Consider the following 19,994-nt stretch of genomic DNA (forward strand, 5'->3'; position numbering starts at 1 on the left):
TCTCTTGGATGACCACAATCAGTAGTTTAATGTAGATGTTAATAAGCACAGAAAATAAGACAGAAGTATGTGAGACTCCATAGCATAGATGCCAGGCTGCTGAGCAATAGTCCCAGCACCGTCTTCTAAAATTGGTTTCTGAGTAGGGACAGAACCATTTCAGCATGATACTTCCAATCCTCAACCGAGACAGCCTATTCAGAAGGATACTATGATCAATAGTATGATACTGAAAGGCATTTGAGAGGAGCAGGAGAATCAACAGAGGCATAATTTAGTATCCTATTTTTAAAAGCTGCAATCCTATACACACTTACCTGGGAATAAGTCCCATTGAAGTTTATATTCTGAGTAGATCTGTATAGGATTGTGCTGTAAATGTCCCAAACTACCTTTATTTAGCCACCTTAAAGAGACAGAGAAAAATGATATCCTGTCTATTAGTGTTGTGATTAACTATGTTCTCTTGTGTCCCAGCTAATTTGTCCCATTAGCTAATTTGCTAATTACTTTTTCTTGCTCATTCTATCCACACATAAACTAAAGGCAGCTTATTAGTTTTGGATTATTGTAGCAAACCCCCCCACAAACTGAAGCCTTACTGAGTTCCCCAAGGAAAGGTGACAGTTGACTGGTAAGGCAGTTCAAGAAGTTATGTTTGCCTTGATAACTTGTACAATTATGCTTTTGTGCATGTATGGCTAACTTTTTTCTTTTTCTTTCTCATGGTTGGGCTCCTGTACCTTTAACAGCTGCATAACAGACACAAATCAACAGAAGTTTCCCCCACCAGTGCGTGTGCTGGAAAAAGTTAGTATATTTCTGTTTGTTATAGCTGTTAAGGACAGCATAAAAGGTGGCATTTCTATTGCTGATAGTAACATTATTTGTGACCTTTATTACTATTTATGTAGCACTATGCGCAAAGCCCTATGTTTACAAAGAACAGGTATGGCAAGCCCCAGGCATACAATCTAAAATAGACACAGGGAAACAACAGAAGGAAGGCATGAAGGCACGCGGAAGCAGGGAATAATTATGTAATATATCAGTTACACGTATTTTGGCTTAGTTGGAATTTGGAACTAAAGAGATGATTTAAAGGCTTCCCGCAAAAGATGAGTGGTGAGGAAGGACTTAAAGGAAATGAAAATGGACCTGAAGCTGTATTTAAAAAGCTTCAGTTTTGAACTCACAGTTCTTTTCCGCCTTTATTTGTGACTCATGGAGAGTATATCAGTTAACTAGCTAGTACACAGAATCTTCAGTAATAGATAATCTACCAGTTTTCATTTTTAAGCGACATTTCAAAGTAACTCAATGAAATAAAGAAAATCCAATATTTGTGAAGAGGAAATGTGAAGAAGCCGTGCACATTCAAGGCACGGAAGCTAGAAGACTAGTAAGTGCATATAAATATTTTCAGCCTCTTTATTTTCAAGCCGGACAGAGTTTCTGAACACTTGGGCTGCATACCAAGCTTTTGCTAATAAACGGGGACCGGGTGGGAGAGAATTTCTGTTTATTTATTTATTTATTTATTTCATTTCTATACCGCCCAATAGCCGAAGCTCTCTGGGCGGTTCACAAAAACTAAAACCAAACAACACACAATAAAACAATTTAAAATATATAGAACATTAAAACCACAATATAACAATACAACCACAATAAAACCTAGCAGCAGTACAGGAGTTTAAAATACAGATTTAAAACAGCAAAGATAAAAATTTAGAAAGCTAAAATGCCTGGGAAAATAAAAAAAAATAAAAATAAAAAAATAAAAAATGTTTGAATGGACGGAGTACGGAACCCGAATTGAAACGAGGCCCAAACAGACATTACTTTAAATTTAAGTTGCAGCAAAAACAACAAGGAGGCTTGTGGCACCATAAAGACTAACACGTTTATTTTAAATGCGCCCCCCCCGTAAAGTCCCAATCCGGATCGGGGACCCTCCGCCTACTCTAGGGTAAAAATGAAGGGGGGAAAGATATAGCTGCTGGACATACATTTAAAGTAAAATCTATTTTGGCCCTTGGTTTGGCTTCTTTAGGCCTAGATCTTTCCAGCCAGACATTCGGTCCAGTTACGTGCGCTGCTTCCCGAAAGTAAAATGGCGCAACCATCACCTGCCTCCAAGCAAGATGGGGGTGGAATATTACGTCATGCAAATCAACCGGCGGCTGATTTGCCATCCTTCCTCGCCTCCCTCGTAAGATTCTGCGCTCCTCGATCATTGGGAGAGAACGTTCTTCATTTGACGCATGCGCACTATAACACCCTTCATTGTTTTGGAGACAGTGACCCCATCTTCCCGGAGCACGTGTGCGAGGGAGGGGGAAGAGCTGACTTTGAAGCGTCATCAGTGTGCGCGGCAGCCAAGCTAACCAACCTCCCCCGACCTCGCGCTTTCTTTTCAACGCATGCGCTGTGGCTCGCGCTCTCGGGGTGCTGGAGGAGTTCGAAATGGCTCCTGTGAGCCCCTTTTTGGCCCGCGTCAGGTAATAAAGGCTTAGCAGGAGAAAGGTGCGCCCGCACGGTGGTAGTGAGTCGCGTTGGTAGTTTCAGAAAAGAGGAACCTTAATGTTTCCCAGAGCAGCCCTTGGGTGGGCTGGGTCGGATAAGTGGAAGAGGCTCTCCTTGGGCGGCAGGCCTCGGCCCCTCATTGTTGCTGGGGGAGGCGCGTCTCCCGCGTCGCTTTCTCCTCAGGAGCCGGGAGCTCCTGGCCCTCCTCAGGAAGAAGGCGGAGGGAGCTGGCAGTCTAGCCCCAAAGAGGCCTACATCTCTCCCCCCCCTCCTCCCTTTCGCCTTCGTGCTTTCGGGGAGAGAGGAATAAACAGGAGGGTTTCTTTGTTTCACTCTTACGTGTTCCCTTCGCTCCCGTTCTCACGTTTCCCACTCCTAGGCCTTGTTGTATGCGTTCTGCTCGTATTCCACAAATGCAAACACCGTGTATTTAGTCTGGTGAGGTGTTCTTTGCATGTGTGGCTGGCTTTACGGCACGATTCTACGCAATTTGACTCCGAAGTGAGTCTCTCCGAGTCCAGCTCGGCTTGCTGTCAAGTGCACAGGACCGCAGCCTCTCTCTGTTTTCCATCTACACGCACATTTCCTGTAGATGTTGCGTTTGTCCCTCCTGGTGCTGATTTCTTGGTAACTTTTGTTTTTAGGGGATTGCTTTTTATCTCCATTCTCCTAACTTGTGTTCGATATAGAAAAGGTGCTTGTTCACTAACATAACTGTGTTTGAATGCACAGCTTCTGTCTCTGACAGAGGCTCTTCAATTCACCTGGTGTTTTTTCCTGCATTCTTTTGTACAGCAGCTCTCTTCAGTTGTTTTTCTGCATTCTTTTGTACAGCAGCTCTCTTCAGTTGTCTGCCTGCACTAGAGATCTTTGCTATTCACACCTGGAATACCTGTTAATCTGTAGAGTAGTTTAACTTCCATGAACATGTGTTGAAAGGTTGACATTAGGTCATGTTGCAGATGTTTTTACTCACTGAAAGACAAACTTCCAGATGTTCTTGATAGTATTTTTTTGGAATGTTACAGCTGTATATTGAAATTCTGTCACAAGTCCGTTTTCTTTCTGCATTTTTTATAACACCTAGATGTCTTACCTGCCTGTGAAATCCCCTCAAAACCAATAACTAGTTTAATTATTTCTCGTATTTTGTGGCCTTTTATGATTTATTTCCTTTTGTCAGGCCATACAATTTGTTACTCTTTCAGTGAGTTCCACTGTCAGAACTATAGACACACATGGAAAACCAGTCTAATGTGATCCATAATTCAGGAATAGAGTATATATTAAAGTGTTTTTAAGTGTTGGTGTAAAGCTGTCATAAAGCTGTCTTTTTAATAGATCATAACTGTTGAAGACTAAAACAGCAAAAGGATTTTGTCTCTCACCATGGCTCAGTTTGGAGGGCAGAAGAATCCCCCTTGGGCTACCCAGTTTACAGCCACTGCAGTATCTCAGCCAGGTCAGCTTTTACATTCTTCTTAACCAATAACTACTGCACAAGCTTCAGTCTGACATCCTGCAAGGTTTCATTCTGTTTTGTCATAGCAAACATGGAAATAAAATGAATAGTTCAGAAACATTTAGGGTGCAGTCCTATCCAGATAGGTGACTGCCCCCGAACTCAGAGGCGACCACCTATCCAAAGCAGGGCAGGAGAAGCATAGAGGGGATCATTCGCTCCGTGCGTCTCCTGCCCTGCATTTTCAACTACGCAGCTGATTGCAGCTGACATTGGATGTGTCATACAGACATTTCTGCCTGGACCGCCCCCAGCCACGCCCCTTTTTGGCCACTCTGCACTCCTCTTGTGAGCGCAGAGGATGGGGATATTCTGCGCTGCCTCCAAGACAGCGTGGAAGTCGGGGGAGGTTGGTTCTCCAGGAACATGCTCCGAGGTCGGTTCCCAGAAAACAGGATATCCTGTGGCCGTCTAGCCACTGTCTAGCAGCCATAGGATCGCTCCCTCCCTCTGTCAGTTAGCTTGATTAGATATTTTATTTGATTAAAAAGGTGACCCTGTTTAATCAGGCAACAGTTATAATTTGAAAAACATATTTAATACAAATGGGGAGGGGAGGTTGTAGATAGCAACCATTGTCTTAAATGAGGATTTTCTCTGATGTGGGAAAAGGGGAATGGGTTTTTTTAAACTGGGGCTTACAACACGCATGTGCCTTAACTAAAAAGTATCAGTGGTTTTCTCATGCAAGTTTATGTTGAACAGATCAGTTAATCAATTACTCAGCTAACAATTTAAATGGCAGTCCTAAAAATTAACAATTCTTACATGTAGCTTTGTGTTTATATGAGAAAAGTGGTTGGAAACTGGCTGTTAATAACAGAACGTATTAACATTGCTGCTCTGTGTACAGAATACTAAATAGGCATACATTGCTAGTTACACTCCTGTTTGCAATATGCACCATGTGTGACATAGAGAGAAGATAACCTTTCTCGACTTTTTTTTAAAGTTAGGCATGCTATATTGTTTAAAGCATGATTTCCTTCATTCACATAGCATGTCTGTGCTCCTTCACAGAGAAAAACCTGTTAATTTTTAGGATTTTAGGCAGCCAGTTAGCTAGAACATTTCTAGCCATGTTCTCAATTTTTTTTGTAACAGTATTATGGTTTTTGAGCATTTAGTTCAGGACTAGCTGTGACTAGGTGAAGAAGCTGCAGTTTGATTTGCTTGTTACTGTAGGTATATTGACACTGTACAAATAATATATCCATTTCTGTTGTTGCCTTTCACTAAGAGAAACATAAAATTGAACTAAACTAAAATTATAAGAGAATGAAGAACTAGTAAAAATAAGGGACAAGAAGTTGTGTTGTGAAGCCTGATATGAAATTAATTACATTATGATCTTGGAATGTTTTACTCTGGGAACATGAACTGTTTCTTCTCTTATATGATCATGTTGAAGTATATATGCTGTTTCTAAATCAACATAATATAATTTATTTATGATGTTCAGTTTCTGGCAAAAAAAAGATGCTTGAGTACCCTTAAGGTTCATTAGCTTTCAACTCCATTTCTGTGCTGGGAATGTTTTGTAACAATTGTTTGAACAAACGCTGAAAAATGTATACCATATAAATATACCAAACAGCACTGTTTTATTGTCTAATTGCTAAGTAACTCATAATGACCACATTTGCATGTCACTTTAAACCATGGCTGCACAACCTTTTCAGCCCAAAGGCCTGTATCTGGCGCACACACACACACACAACACACACACACACATATAACCTCTTCCCCCACGCAGGCACTCTTCCCCTAACAGCCCCCCACCCAGGTTTCCCTTCCCAGGTGGGGTTTCCCTAACTAGCACTAACAAGGGGAACCATGCCTTTATCTCACATCTTTGATCTGAGGTTTTCTCTAACTAGAACTAGTGCAAAAAAAGGGAAAACCCTGCCCTTATCTAAGAGCACCTGAGGGCCATGATTAGTGCACTCCTGCTTTAAACCATGAATTATGGCTTAATAAGCCAGAATGGAAATGAGCAGTGTGCTGCTGCAAATTTGCTCCTGCATTGCCTCCATTCCCTTTGCATGTGCAGGTAAACAAATTGGTAAAGGGAGAACTTCACATGATATCTGAATCTGCCGTTATGGTTTATTGTGTTCTAACAAGCAAGGATTTGTCAGCGAACTCTGGTTTAAATCTGACTTATAATTCTGTCTTGTTTCAATAAGTCCCAAGTTCAGATGTCACACACAGCTCTCCCTTTCCTTGTTTGTCTAGTTGCTGATGTGAAGAGTGGCAAAGTAGGAGCATATGGGCTCATTCATATTCTGGCTTTTAAAGCTGCAGTGCATGGCTTAAAGCAGGGGTCCCAAACCTTTTTGGGTTGGAGGCACATTTGGAATTTTTATAGTATCAGGGGAGCTCTCACAAAATGGTTACCATGGGGGGCTTGCCCAGCCATAAAATGGCTGCCATGGGGGGTATGGCTGGTCACAAAACACTTATTTCCCAGAAAGCAAACTGGTGAAACTAAAACAAAAGTAACTTGCCCAAGAATCTAAGTACAAGGCAGAGGTAAGGCCTTAGCAGGTTCAGGCACCTTAATAGTGCCTGAGCATGTGCAGAGTAATTTCATTACCAAACAACTGCATTCTGTGCCTACACATTCGTGCTAGTGGAACAGGTTTAGAGCTGGTAGATTTCCAGTATTGGATACTGCCCTGTATACTCTGCTCTTGTAAAAGAAACCAGAGTGGCTTACAACAACAAAGATCAAATAATATTATAACAAAATCATTACATCATAATATAAAACAACAAAAACAGAAGCATAAAACTGCAAATTTTTATATATATAGCAAACCAGAAAAATAGTAGATTTTACAAAATCTACTGTGTGTGACAGGGTGTGGGAGGAGAAAGAAGCCCAATGCCATAGCAGATTTAGAGAATGGTCCATGTCAAAGACCTCTCTAAAAAACACTCAGGTCCTTATGGAATGGCTAAAAAATTAAGTGTTGGGGGTTAGGTGGGCCTCCCTATGGGGTAGGCATCACACAGCATTGGCAGCATCATCCCAAAGGACCTGTGCCTTGTGGACTAGCAAGAACAAATGGCCGCATCAGACTTGACTTCTTTCATGGTCTTTTCTTTTGCACAAATGTAAAAATCCCTTCTCCATGTTCTCCCTCTTCTGATTTTCCACTAGTTCACCCCACTCCTATGCATGCTGGGGGTGGGCGGGTTCCTTCATACTCTCCATCTTCCGCCTAAAGACTGCAACCACCTCACTTTAAAGACTTGATATGCCAAGGCATGATATTATAGTCTGTGAAGTGAGAAAAGGAGAAGTGGAAGTCAATAGCATTAGCCAGAAGAGCAGATTTGTGGTGTCATAATCATGTCAGCCATTAGGGGGAGTTTTTTTCATTTTCCAGGTTTGTGGTTTGCAAACAACTTTAAAATGCAGAAGAACATAGAAAGTTGCTTGGTCCATCTTACTCTGTATTATCAACACAAGATGTCCCCCAACTGGTGCTGTCCAAATGTATTGGACTATAATCATCATCACCTCAAGCCAGCATGGTCATGTTGAATGGGGATGATGGGAATTGTAATCCAGCACATATGGACAGCACCAGGGTGGAGAAGGCTGGTCTACGCTGACTGGCAGCAGCTCTCCAGGGTTTCAGGCAGGAGTCTTTCCCAGCCCTATCTAAAGATGCCAAGGAGAGGACCTGGAACCTTTTGCATGCAAAACATGTGCTGTGCTGCTGAAACCGCATTTTAATGAAAACTATAAAACCTACGCAGTGATTCTTGTTCTGCCTATTAACTGTTCATAAGTAACACTGAAATCTGAAATTTAGGAAAAAATACTTATTGTATTGCTTATTAGTCCTTTGCTGGATTAGGAGAATTTATTTAATTTTATATCTCACTTTTCAAAGAGATACCATCACAAAACAACTTATAAACAATAAAGGGATTGGACACAACCACATATAAATATACAAATATAGCATTATCAAAATTGAGGAAATTAAACCAAGTTTGAGATCGTTGAGAGTGGAACGCACATATTAACTAACTACTCCAAAAAAGCCAGTTTGAATAAATATATTTTTAAAGCTTTCTTAAAGGCCTGCACTGAAGGTGTAAAGTGCAAAGCCGCAGGAAGGGAGTTTTATAATTGAGCCACCACCTAGAAAGCCCTGCCCCTTGTACTTGCTAGTCTAGCTGTTCTGATTATTAATAATGTGACATGTGAAACAGACTAACATTTTCAACCTTGGGAGTATTAACATCTCTAGAGCTTATTTCCATCTTACGTACTACCTGAAGAAATCAATGTCTGAGATAGTTGCATCTCCATGAGCCAGAGCACCGCATTGGTTAACAAAAAAATGCTCCAGAATGCTGGGAGTTAGAGAAGAAGTGTCACCACATGCAGATCAGCAGTGTTAGGAAAGACTGAGCAACAAATAAACACAATGGTTGGAGCCAATTTTGGAAATATCAAATAATACACCACTCTTTAAGTAATTTGCCCTGTTCTGTTATCATAAATAATTATTTGCAATAAGAACAGGCCCTGAAACACCTTGTCTCTGGGGTTGCGATGGGTTACCTCCATATTGATTTGCATAAAGTGTTTATGAGCATCAGCTACTAAATCAGTTGATTTTGTAAATATCTTGCCACTTATGTGAGTTCAACCCCTTGCAATAAACAAGAGCTGTGAGATTTTTTTGCCTCAAGCTGAACTACAGCTGAAATTTTCCACATTCAAATACCAGGCCCTAAACTAAAGCATAGGTGTTCTATCTTGGGATAAGAAAGAGTCTTTTTCCCACAAGCTCTGGAAATCTATAGTGCTGTTAACATATGTGTCTCACCATGGCAAGGCCCCACTACCCCAAATTAAGATGTCCTAATGCTTAGCTTTTACATTTTCAGCCGCTCTTGGTGTTCAGCAGCCATCTTTACTTGGAGCATCTCCGACAATATATACACAACAAACTGCGTTGGCGGCGGCAGGCCTGAGTACTCAGACACCAACAAACTATCAGCTCAGTCAGACAGCTGCTTTGCAACAGCAAGCAGCCGCTGCAGCAGCCGCGTTACAGCAGGTAAAGGGAATGGCATTTCTGTTGATTCTGTTTCATGTAGCCATAGGTGATCTCAAAAGACAAACTAAGGACACAGTCCTACGTGGAGAGGTGCCTGCCTCCAAACTTGGAGACAACCCCCTATCCAGTGCAGGGCAGGCGGATCACAGAGGGGATCTTCTCCTTGGCGCTCCAGCCGCCCTGAACTCGCAGCTAGATGACGGATTTCAGCTGTCTAGCCGCTGGACCTCAGAGCGGAGGAAGTCTGGATGATGTATGGGAAACATCATACTGGCAGTTCTGCGCTCCCCACCCCCAGGAACACCCCTTTCAGCCCTGCTCTGCTCTGCTCTTCTGAGCGTGGAGCCCAGGGTGGACCACGCCTCTTACAAGGGGGTGGGGAGGCAGTGTTCTGGGAAGCGACCTCGGAGCATGGACTCCGAGGTCTGCTCCCAGAACCGAACAATCCTTTGGCCATCTAGCCACTGTCTAGCAGCCATAGGATTGTGCTGTAAAGGTCAGATAAATTTAATAATCTGTTTTGAGTTTTGTATCTTTATTCAATGTCTTCACTATTGCTTTGATAATGTATAGTTTTTTGTGTAGACCTCCATGTCTAGGGATTTCTTTGTAGTCATTGTACTATTGGTTGTTATTTAGCCTCTGCTTGGTGTTCTCAGAATGTAACATACCCCCAGAAATATGGACACCCATTTACTGAGGACAAATGTTGAATCATATTTTCCAGTTGCTTTCTCTAACCATGAGTAGCCAAAATGACATTCAGGCACTGGAAAGCCATAAAACACTAAGTCACAACTCAATAAAAACTAGTGCTATGCCAAATGTTCACACCTGGAACATATTTGAGGAGAAAAGTAGGTTTTTAAGGGATGTACAAAGCCCCTAAACCACACACACATTTCACCCCCTGCTCCCACACACACACAGTGATCTTGCCTTTTTTCCTTTGTCTGTCGTCACCATAACATGCCGCTGCTATGGCACCATTTTTATTCTTTATAGGGTCCTAGCCATTTGGACATCATTCAATAAATATGATGACTTCTTAGTCTTGTTTCTCTACATGGGGTGAGTTTGCATGACACGACAACCCACGCTGTGAAATAAGCTACACAGTGTGCGTTGTCGTAGGAGCAACCCACAATAAGCCCCGACAAACGATTGGGCTTACCATGGGTTATTCTCCCCTTTGGTCCTCCAGCTGGCTCCGGCACATATCCCAGGGGATGTGGTGGCAGAACCCATCTTGTCTGTCACCAAGTACCCTCCCCACCCCAGTCACGTTTGGAGTTTTTAAATTTTATTTTTTTGTGCCCCAATATTTGTGCAAAATTGGACCAAGTTTTTTTTTTCAGCCACAGGAATGTGAGCAAGTGTCTTTGTAATTTTGTTTTAATGGGCGGGGGGTCAGTTTTTCGCAATTGCGGAGATGTGCAGTTGCAACTGTCAAACTATATATATAGCCTTGCCTTGTCTATTAACTTGTATGTTTCAGCTGTCAAAGGGAACAAAGTGTACTAAGAAACATACTAGGTAATTGACAAGATGGGGCTGCATAGGTGCTAGTGACAGCTGACAAGTCCAGGGCAAAAGGGGACCCGATTGGCCCCTTAGCAAAATTATCCTTAAATTTTAAAGGGTGGAATTTACTCTTGGGGATCCCTCCTTCCATTCCACCCCTCCCCAAGTCAACCCCAAGTGATTTTAAGGGTTATCTAGGGTCCACCCCATTTTCACACCTCCTCTTTTACTGCAAATTGGAGCTCTGAAAATGGGATGGACCCTAGATCACCCTTAAAATCACTTGTGGGAGACTCAGGGAGGGGTGGAATGGAAGGGGGGATCCCCAAGGGTAGGTTTCACACTTCAGAACTTGAGGATAACTGTGCTAAGGTTGCGATCCGGTCCCATTTCCCCAACCTATCAGTGGGTAATTTGTGCACACTTGACAGCTGTCAAACTGGGGGAAGGGGATCAGGTCATACCCTTAGCAGCCTGATCCCCAGGGTTTAAAATCTGGAACTTACCCTTGGGGGTCCCCTCTTCCATTCCACCCTTCCCCAATTAATTTTTGGCCCCATTTTGCGCAAATGTCAGGATGCAAAAATATTTTTTTAAGCATTTCCAAACAAGTGACGGCCCCTCCAAAGTGCCGTTTGGGTACTGGTGGAGGTACTTCCACTGCCACGCAGGCAAGAGTAGCAGGGTTTCAGCCGCTCTTGCTGAGAGGCTCACTCCCTGTTGCCCTCAACCCACAATGAGTTGGCAGTTCCGGGTTTGGACAGCATGCCAATCCATTGTGGATGCAACAACCATAAAAGAAGCTATGGGTTGTTAGGGTAGTTTGTTGCCCACATACAAGCCACTCTGCAGGATTTGGACTAGTTTCGCATGACACGACAACCCACCGTGGCTTGTCACCCACAATGGCTGTTGTGTGAATCTAGTCTCTATGTTGTCACTGAGGGCAACACAGCCCTCACATTTCCCTTACTCTGAATGTGTGCAAAGAAGAAACACACATCTCCATTGCCAAGGCCCTCCTCATCTTGTCACGCTATGTTGGTGATTTCATTTTAGTGCTGTGTAGCAAAACTTTTTCCAGATCCAATTCTAGTAGGGTGTAGTTCTGTGTGACTAGTTGTAACAGAACGTAGATGGGGATGTGCCTCTGCATGCATATCCCTTTGGTAGGAATCCAGTGTGGATGGACTACATGCATTTGCAGATGTTATCCACTGATGCTATTATTTTCAGTGGGATGCATTTCCAAGTGTATATTCCCTTGCACATTCTACTGCAGCTAGTAAAATTTGCAACTACATCAGGGTAAGGGAGTGCTGGCCTGCTTGTCTTGGGAACAAGGATATGTCCCCTCTTCCCTTTGACACCTGCACATGTTCATAAAGTCACAGAAAAGTAGGGGCACTCTTCATGGGTGGTGAAAGGGTTTATGAAGAGTCCCTCTCCCCCTGTCCTCCCATCTTTGGCTCAACACTAATAGAATCATCGCACCATATCTGTCCTCAGTAGTATAATATAAACTAGAAATCACAAGCACAAACACAAGACCTAATTGAAATGCAAATGGTACTGTATTGTACTCGCAACCACATAATTTAAAAAAATGTGCAAACATATGCATATAAATGGTATTTGCATTACACTCACAACCACATAAATATTAAACATGTACAATGGAACACAAGCACAGAAACACAGTTTCAGTTCTAGGCTTTTTTCAAGTTCATTTACACAATCCACTGGGAATTTGTGCTCTTTTGCAGGTCCTGTTCGTTTCATTGGGGCTTGCTTAGGGTGCTTCCCAAGTGAATTGTGCCCAATACTGTGTTGCATCACTTCATGTTGTGGGGCCTAGAGTGATTCTTTTGTAAGTCGAAATACTTTTCAGGAATGGGTAAATAGTATTTTGTTCAGTGGTAAAATAGTAGGAATTATGCACATAAAGGTTTTTCTCAATCTTTATTGGTATATTTTATTTTTCATTTTCATTTGTCTGAGATTGTAATATGGGCATTTGTTTCTTTTTGTGCAATATTTTCTATTCTGCTTTTGTATGTTTTTCAGCAATATTCACAACCTCAGCAGACCCTCTATAGTGTGCAACAGCAGGTTTGTGTAACTTTTTGTGTTCTTTGTTCGTCTCCTATGTTACGTTGTTATGTCTGAACTGGGCCATAGTATTCCAGATCTGGATGGAAGCCCCAAAAATGTATTTAAGATTTATGTAGTTAAATATGGAAATGAATGAAATGTTTACGTTAAATGACATGTAAAACTACTGCTAGGCCCACCGAGGTACCTGCTTATTTTACTCTGATTTAGGATCTCTTTCTTTCATGTACCCTTCAGCACTGATCAGGTGAAAATAGGTACATTTACTTTATATTTGATGAAGGAATACTTCATCGTTGGAGTTTCAGCAAATGAAATGAGGAATATAGTACTCTTAACTTCCTATGACTGGGATATCTTACTATGAAAAACAAAAAATGTAAAACCTTACTTTGTGTTGCAACTACAATGCTTAGATTTTACATCTTTACATGAAATAGCTGTATTTTTTTTCCAGTGACACTTACTTTTAAATTTCAGTATGTTCTGTCAAAATTGTAAGGCTGAGTACAAAATGCAAAAAAATCTAGATTATTTTTCCTACCAAAATAAGTTACTTTCAAGATATGCTCCAGTATGTGGTAACAAAGTGATATAAATTAGTATAATTTATTATTATGTATGCAGGTTGCTGTCTTGGTATTACACTTCAATGTAGTAACTAAAGTTACCCAAGCAGAGAGCTACTGATCTGTATTGTACAATAAGCAGCTATCTCAAAACACTACACTTCCTTGGGTTTTTTAGGAAAGCAATGAAGATATAGAAGGTTGTCTAAGGCAATGAGTGAAGCAGATTTTCTCCCACCGCTGCTTCTAATGTCCTAGCCACTGAAGGGGTGGGGGTGGGGATTGTTCTTATTCTTTGTATCAACTTCAGCTTTGAACTGCAGCCAGTGGAGCAACTCAGGACAAAATGGAGGCATATTATAATAATTTGTTAGTGTGGTAACTAAAGTGCTAGTGTTGGAAAGTATGCTTTTAAGCAGTCTTTTGGCAAGCTTGCACAGTAGAATTTGTCTGCTATTGATACAGGGCCATCTTGCCCTGCTGTAGTCAGTTGTGTTGATTGTTACATCCCATGGTACATAAAATATTCCAAATGAGCAAAGCTACAATGTTAGAAAAACTACAGTAATGGTGATTTTGGTATAGACACTGGAATGTAAGCATAAGTAATCATAAAAATATTTTGCAAAGGCTTCTGATGTGTAGTTGCAGTTAGACAGCAGACGTTGCACAATATGTAAAAACTAATTCATTGTCTTATTTATTTTTTAAGTTGCAGCAGCCTCAGCAAACACTTTTAACCCAGGTTAGTTTGTTTTTATTGAAACCGTATCACTCTATAACCACAGACGTGTTTATCAGCTCTGCTTTTATTCATTTTTTTTAACATATTGGTGCTCTTTGTGTGTAGTCTCCTATATAACATGAACAACTGAGAGATTTTGCAGTATGGTTTGTGATTAATATCTTTTTGATGAAATCCTCGGGTATTTGTGTGTGTGTGTAAATACTGTAGATTTATTTTTAGATAATCATAATGTCATGTTTAACTTAAGTAGGAATATTTCTTTGGCATAAACTCTATCAGAGTTCATGCTTTGAGTTTTTAGTTCAGTCAATTCATTACCAAGTATGCATGCTTTGGACTGCAAAGGTACAGAAAAATAACTTTTTTGTATTTGTAAGAAAAATATTGCACAGAAGGTGCATACCTTTCCCCCCCAAAGCAACCTGTTCTAAGCTTGTAAATTCCAAACACTTTATAAAAAGCAAAGTGTGTGTGTGTGTCTTTAAGAAGGAAATGGTTTTAAAAAATCAAGGTGCAGTGCCCCTTTGGGGTGCAAAAACAACCAAAGTAATGGAAAGAAATAGGAAAAAATAGATGTTGAAAAGACAATTGGTACTAGTAGAATAAAATAGTAAGAAAAAATTGAAATCTGATCATGTTCCTCCTTGGAAAATATTTGATTGTAAGGGCACAGCAGAACAATTTCAGCCTCCAGTTCATGATTGGTGGTGGTTCAAAGCCATTTCTCTTCACTGATGTGCACATTCAGCTCTCATGTATGAAGTTTCCCTGCTTGTCTGTAAAATTGTATTTGTTATAAAAATACAAATAAACCAATAGTTTGAGAAGATGATTTGGAAGAAATGGCTGCCACCGTAAGCAGGTAGGGTTTCTGATGCATTGGCTGACCCAGCTGATGCAACTGCAGTGTATTGATAGGGGAAAAAACTAGTTTTAACTGCCTCCCCCACCCCAGTGTAGTTCTTACGCACTTTTTACAATGCACTTTTTGTTCAAAATTTTTCAAAAGGTATTTTGGGTGAAATCCATTTGGAAGGATGTAAACGTTTACATAGTTTCCTGTTTCATTTTGCATTCAGCCAGCTGTGGCACTGCCAACAAGCCTTAGCCTATCTACTCCTCAGCCAGCAGCACAGATAACTGTTTCTTACCCAGCGCCACGGTCAAGTCAACAACAGACACAACCACAGAAGCAGCGTGTCTTTACTGGGGTAGTTACCAAGCTACATGACACTTTTGGTTTTGTTGATGAAGATGTATTCTTCCAGCTCAGGTAAGTAAATTCTGCTGCCTTCGGATAAGTGGTGATAGAGGTTAAATTATACACAATACAGAGATTTGATTTTACTGGAACCTATTATCAGTAAGTCAAATGCCTGGGTAGACTTAAAAGATTTCACAGTGCTTTTTGCTAAGTGCTCAAGCTATTTGTGTAGGTTCTCAGCAACACTCACTACAAGCTTACAAGGAAGGTTGGTATTATATGCATATTGCAGACTAGGGGGAGGGGGTAGAAATGTTGCTTAATTGATATAGTTTAAAAATCCAAAAATAACCCCATCTCCATTTAATAATCTTCTGAAGCCTCTTTCAGAAAACAGACATACCTAGAATATCTTATCTAGGACCTTTTTGTGCATTTGTGTGATAGTAATAACTAATAATCTGACCATTTTAATTTTGCAGTGCTGTTAAAGGGAAGACTCCTCAAGTAGGAGACAGAGTTTTGGTAGAAGCAACATATAATCCTAATATGCCTTTCAAATGGAATGCACAGAGAATTCAGACACTACCAAACCAGGTATATGCAACTGCTCAGTCTGACTGTTATTGGCACCTTTAGCATAAAGCTCATTCATAAGGCATTCCCTTTTTTCCCCCCATTAGAACCAGACTCAAACCCAGCCTTTACTCAAGACTCCTCCACCTGTACTTCAGCCCATTGCACAGCAGACTGCATTCAGTGTTCAGGCACAGCCTCAGCCACAATCGCTGTTGCAGGCACAAATATCAGCAGCTTCAATTACACCTTTGCTTCAGACACAGCCACAGCCTTTGTTACAGCAGCCACAGCAGAAAGGTATTCCCTCAAAACATGACATTTGTTGTCTTCTGTTAATGTTGAATGTCATTTTTTTAAATGCTCAACAATATAACTGTCTGAAGAGTAGCAAGGCTGTATCATCTTCAGCTTATTTTGTAGCTGTATCAAAAGGGAGGATGCATTCAGAAGTCACGGACAAACCATGGGCTGTGGTGATGGGTGTCTTGGGCTTGCATGCTCCCCCACACATGAGGGGAAGAGATCTAAAATTTCCGGTTGCAGTTTGTAACAAACCAGAATTCCCAGTTTGGCCGTATATTGGAAATTGGTTTGTACCAACATTAGTTAACCTTGTTCAGTCCTAGTTTATTAACAAACTATGGTTTGTACAAACCACACCTTTCTGTATTCAGATGGTTTGTTATATTATAAATGGTGACTTGAAGCTTTAAATCTCCCCTCATGTGCATAGGAGGGGGAGCTTGCCATAGCACACTCTACTAATGCTAAACTATGGTCTAGTTTTACATATGAATATGGCCACAGAGAATATAAAACTTTTCTGTAGGTCCTGAACGATGCATCTAGTAAACACGGTTCTCCATTGACATCCTATGATTTTATTGTTTGCTCGATGATCTTCATAAAAACATGAAATAGTATAAAGTCTGAATTGGTTTTGTGTTGCCTGATATATATTCTGAAAGATTCTATATTTTAACATCACCTAGAAAACTGCTTGGTTTCTCATGCTTTGTCCTTCTCAGGAATAAAATTGAGTGCCTCTAAAGTGCCTCCATTAGGAACTAGGTACCACTGGAAAACCCTGGTCATTGTAGTCTTTAGGAAAGCAACAAAGGTCATGATTTATTTCTTGTCAAAATAGGTTGGCATTAGAATTGACAAACTTAGCAGTTCTGTGGTCTCTCTATGGTCTTTCATGTTTTTTATTTTATCACTGTTTTATTATTTTATTGATTGATTTTATTGCATTTTTGCTTTTATTTTTGTGAACCACTTTGGGACTTTAAGAAAAGTGCCATAAACATTTTCTGAAATAAATAATAAATGCACAAGCAGGGCTTCATCAATATAGAGCCTGACAGTTAAAGAGAGTCTGTTTAGTGTAATATATAGCCACATAATATGGACAGTTAAGACACTGCTGCTGGTGTGGACATTGCTCTGCTAATCTGGAGGAGAGGTTACATGTTTTTTTATTAATCCATTTTCCATGCATGTTCTTCGTCAGGTCCTTCTTCCCTGTGGGCTTTATATTGCCTTATACTATGGGCTGGTCTGCACATCATGATGAGGCACTGTGCTTTAATTCACCCACAGGGCTCCCAAGACGTGCACTGGCTGCCATTTTCAATATGGAAGCGTGGCCGCCATTTTCAATTAACAAGCCTCGGTCATCCCAGGGTTCAACCCTCAAATGACCCATGATGCCCAGGTTTGCATAACATGACAAGCTTCGGTGCATTCCCATGCGGCTTGCATATTCAAAATGGCTGCACTGTGGCTTACTGTGACATGTGAGCCAGGTCTGTTTCTCAGGACTATACTGTGATGTGACATCTGACACCTTTGCATGCTATTATCTCCTCTGGTAGAATTCCCCTTGAGTACTGTTTTTCGATCTTGCTTCCTGCAGCTTGATCCTAAAGCATACCTCTCTTTTCTGCTACAAGAGAGCTGTGGATTGCACAGTTGATGAGAGTACAAATATTTTATGTATTTTTACAAGTTTATGGCAAGCTTTAGGGTACTCTCCTCTTACAGTGCTTAATAGACAATAATTTTATTGATAGCAGTAGACATAATAGATTGTGCATGATTTCAGGGCCAGTTCACATTACATGGCAAATAATTGTGCCCCTTCTTTCCTTCATGAGTTTCCTTGTGAGCATCTGTAACATTTGAAGGAGTGCTGTATGTCTGGATGCTTGTGATTAGCCATGACTCTGTAGCATATAGCCTCTGCCTGTGTATGCCTTTCAGATATTGAGAAGTGTTAACCAAGAGGCATGTGGTAGATTGGCAGCAAATATGCTTATTTCAAAGTGAGGACTAGCCCTAAGAATAAACAGCCAGAACAGCATTCTGTTAAAATGAACCCTGATTTTGATCAGATATTGCTGGAAATTGTATGGTTGAGGCTAAACCTTCCAACAAATTAACATTTTCTGAGTATTGTGGTTTTAAAGTGTTCCATCTCTATAACGTAGGCCTATTTGTTCAAAATGTGCTTTTTTCAGTTTTACAGAATAGTTGTATATCCCAATATGATGAGGCTTGTATTGAGGAAGTAAAATTTCAGTGTTTTTTTTTTTAAAGAGTTAAATACATTCTCTTGAGCTAATTACGAGGCACCTTCTGTTACTTATGCTTAATATCGGCTGATTGAATGTTACCACAGTAATTACTTCAAAAAAATCAGCAAAGGTTGTAGGAACCCTGTACATTGCAGAAAAGTATTAAACTGATAATGCAGCAAAATACATTACCTTTTTGTTTTATAAGTTACTTACTGATATGAAAAAGCTTATGAGTATGTGGGATTTTTTCCCCCCTAGCTGGTTTGCTACAGCCCCCTGTTCGAATAGTTTCACAGCCTCAACCAGCACGGAGATTAGATCCACCACCCAGATTTTCGGGGCGGAATGACAGAGGAGATCCCATGGCTAACAGAAAAGATGACAGAAGGTGTGATAAAAAAAATTCCACTCAATTTTCTTTACATAATAGAATGAATAATTTAAATATTTGAAGTTTAGATGTAAGTTCTATGCAATTTATTACAAAGCTTTGAAATATTGTACTTCGTATTAATTGGAGTTTGCTGCTGTTGATTCTAAATAGGCTTGTCAACTCTATGTTCATAAAACTGCAGATGCTAAAATGTGTCATTTATATTTCATATATGGTTAAGTCGTGAAAGGGAGCGTGAGAGGCGTAGGTCACGGGAAAGATCACCCCAGAGAAAACGTTCTAGAGAGAGGTCACCTCGGCGAGAGAGGGAAAGATCACCTCGAAGACCCCGGCGTGTTGTTCCCCGCTACACGGTCCAGTTTTCCAAGTTCTCATTAGACTGGTATGTTGCTTGGGTGTCAAGCTATATTTAATGTATTTATTTATGGAAAGAATCTTACAGCCATAAAATAAGTATGAATTAGACAAACCCAGGAGACAGAAACCCAATAAGCAACCAGAAAATTGTGTGCAAATTAAGGAGGCGGTGCACATGTGTTTTTTTATATTTATCTTTGTATTGAGCATTTTTACAAGAATGTAGGGTGGCAGTGGGTATTGTACCGGATATTAGGAACTAAGTGTTGCAAAGCAAGGGATTGAAGGGCTTAACTGGCAGTAAGGCATTAGCTAGCCTGTTTTTATGCTGCGAAGTCTGGCATTCATTTGCAACTTACGGCATCTTGAGAATCTCAACTTTAATTTGAGGGGGGGAAATCTTCCCTTAAGTGTGAACATGGGCTTGAAAGTATATAGGGAATGCAGATGCTTCAGGGAAAAGGGGCATTACCAAGACTTACATAGGTTGCAGAATTCTGTGCGTAGCATTTCAATGTAAGATACGTTAAAGGTATAGGCCCTAATACTGTACTTTGAAGGCTGTCCAGATAAAGCAGGGAGCTTTGAACATCCCATCCATATCCCTGCTAATGCCTGATTGGGCTCCGACATTTACTGTAACAGCTTGGGAAGAAACAACTCACTTTTTTTGTTGGCTGATTAAAACATTTTGCAACTTTTTGAGATTTCAGATGCTAATAAATATTTATACATGACAGAAGTTTGACATATACATTTTTAGCTGCCTCGATAGGGC

At 40.7% G+C, this 19,994-nt stretch overlaps 1 protein-coding gene across 2 annotated transcripts in view; it reads left to right on the top strand.

The window, feature by feature from the left end:
• The first annotated feature begins 2,442 nt into the window (after positions 1 to 2,442).
• CCAR1 (cell division cycle and apoptosis regulator 1) overlaps positions 2,443 to 19,994 on the top strand; it is a 41,911-nt gene continuing 24,359 nt past the window's right edge. For both annotated transcript variants that reach the window (XM_084845432.1, XM_084845431.1), the window contains exons 1-10: positions 2,443 to 2,504; positions 3,871 to 3,991; positions 8,972 to 9,144; positions 12,736 to 12,780; positions 14,065 to 14,097; positions 15,180 to 15,373; positions 15,787 to 15,901; positions 15,988 to 16,180; positions 18,724 to 18,853; positions 19,080 to 19,241. In XM_084845432.1, the coding sequence (XP_084701558.1) occupies positions 3,919 to 3,991; positions 8,972 to 9,144; positions 12,736 to 12,780; positions 14,065 to 14,097; positions 15,180 to 15,373; positions 15,787 to 15,901; positions 15,988 to 16,180; positions 18,724 to 18,853; positions 19,080 to 19,241 (1,118 nt within the window). In that variant the 5' untranslated portion in view covers positions 2,443 to 2,504; positions 3,871 to 3,918. The remainder of the gene's footprint in view (positions 2,505 to 3,870; positions 3,992 to 8,971; positions 9,145 to 12,735; positions 12,781 to 14,064; positions 14,098 to 15,179; positions 15,374 to 15,786; positions 15,902 to 15,987; positions 16,181 to 18,723; positions 18,854 to 19,079; positions 19,242 to 19,994) is intronic.

Source organism: Heloderma suspectum, chromosome 3, assembly GCF_057233095.1.
Source record: "Heloderma suspectum isolate Gila_16-S chromosome 3, 16-S_ref, whole genome shotgun sequence".
Lineage (NCBI taxonomy): Eukaryota > Metazoa > Chordata > Lepidosauria > Squamata > Helodermatidae > Heloderma > Heloderma suspectum.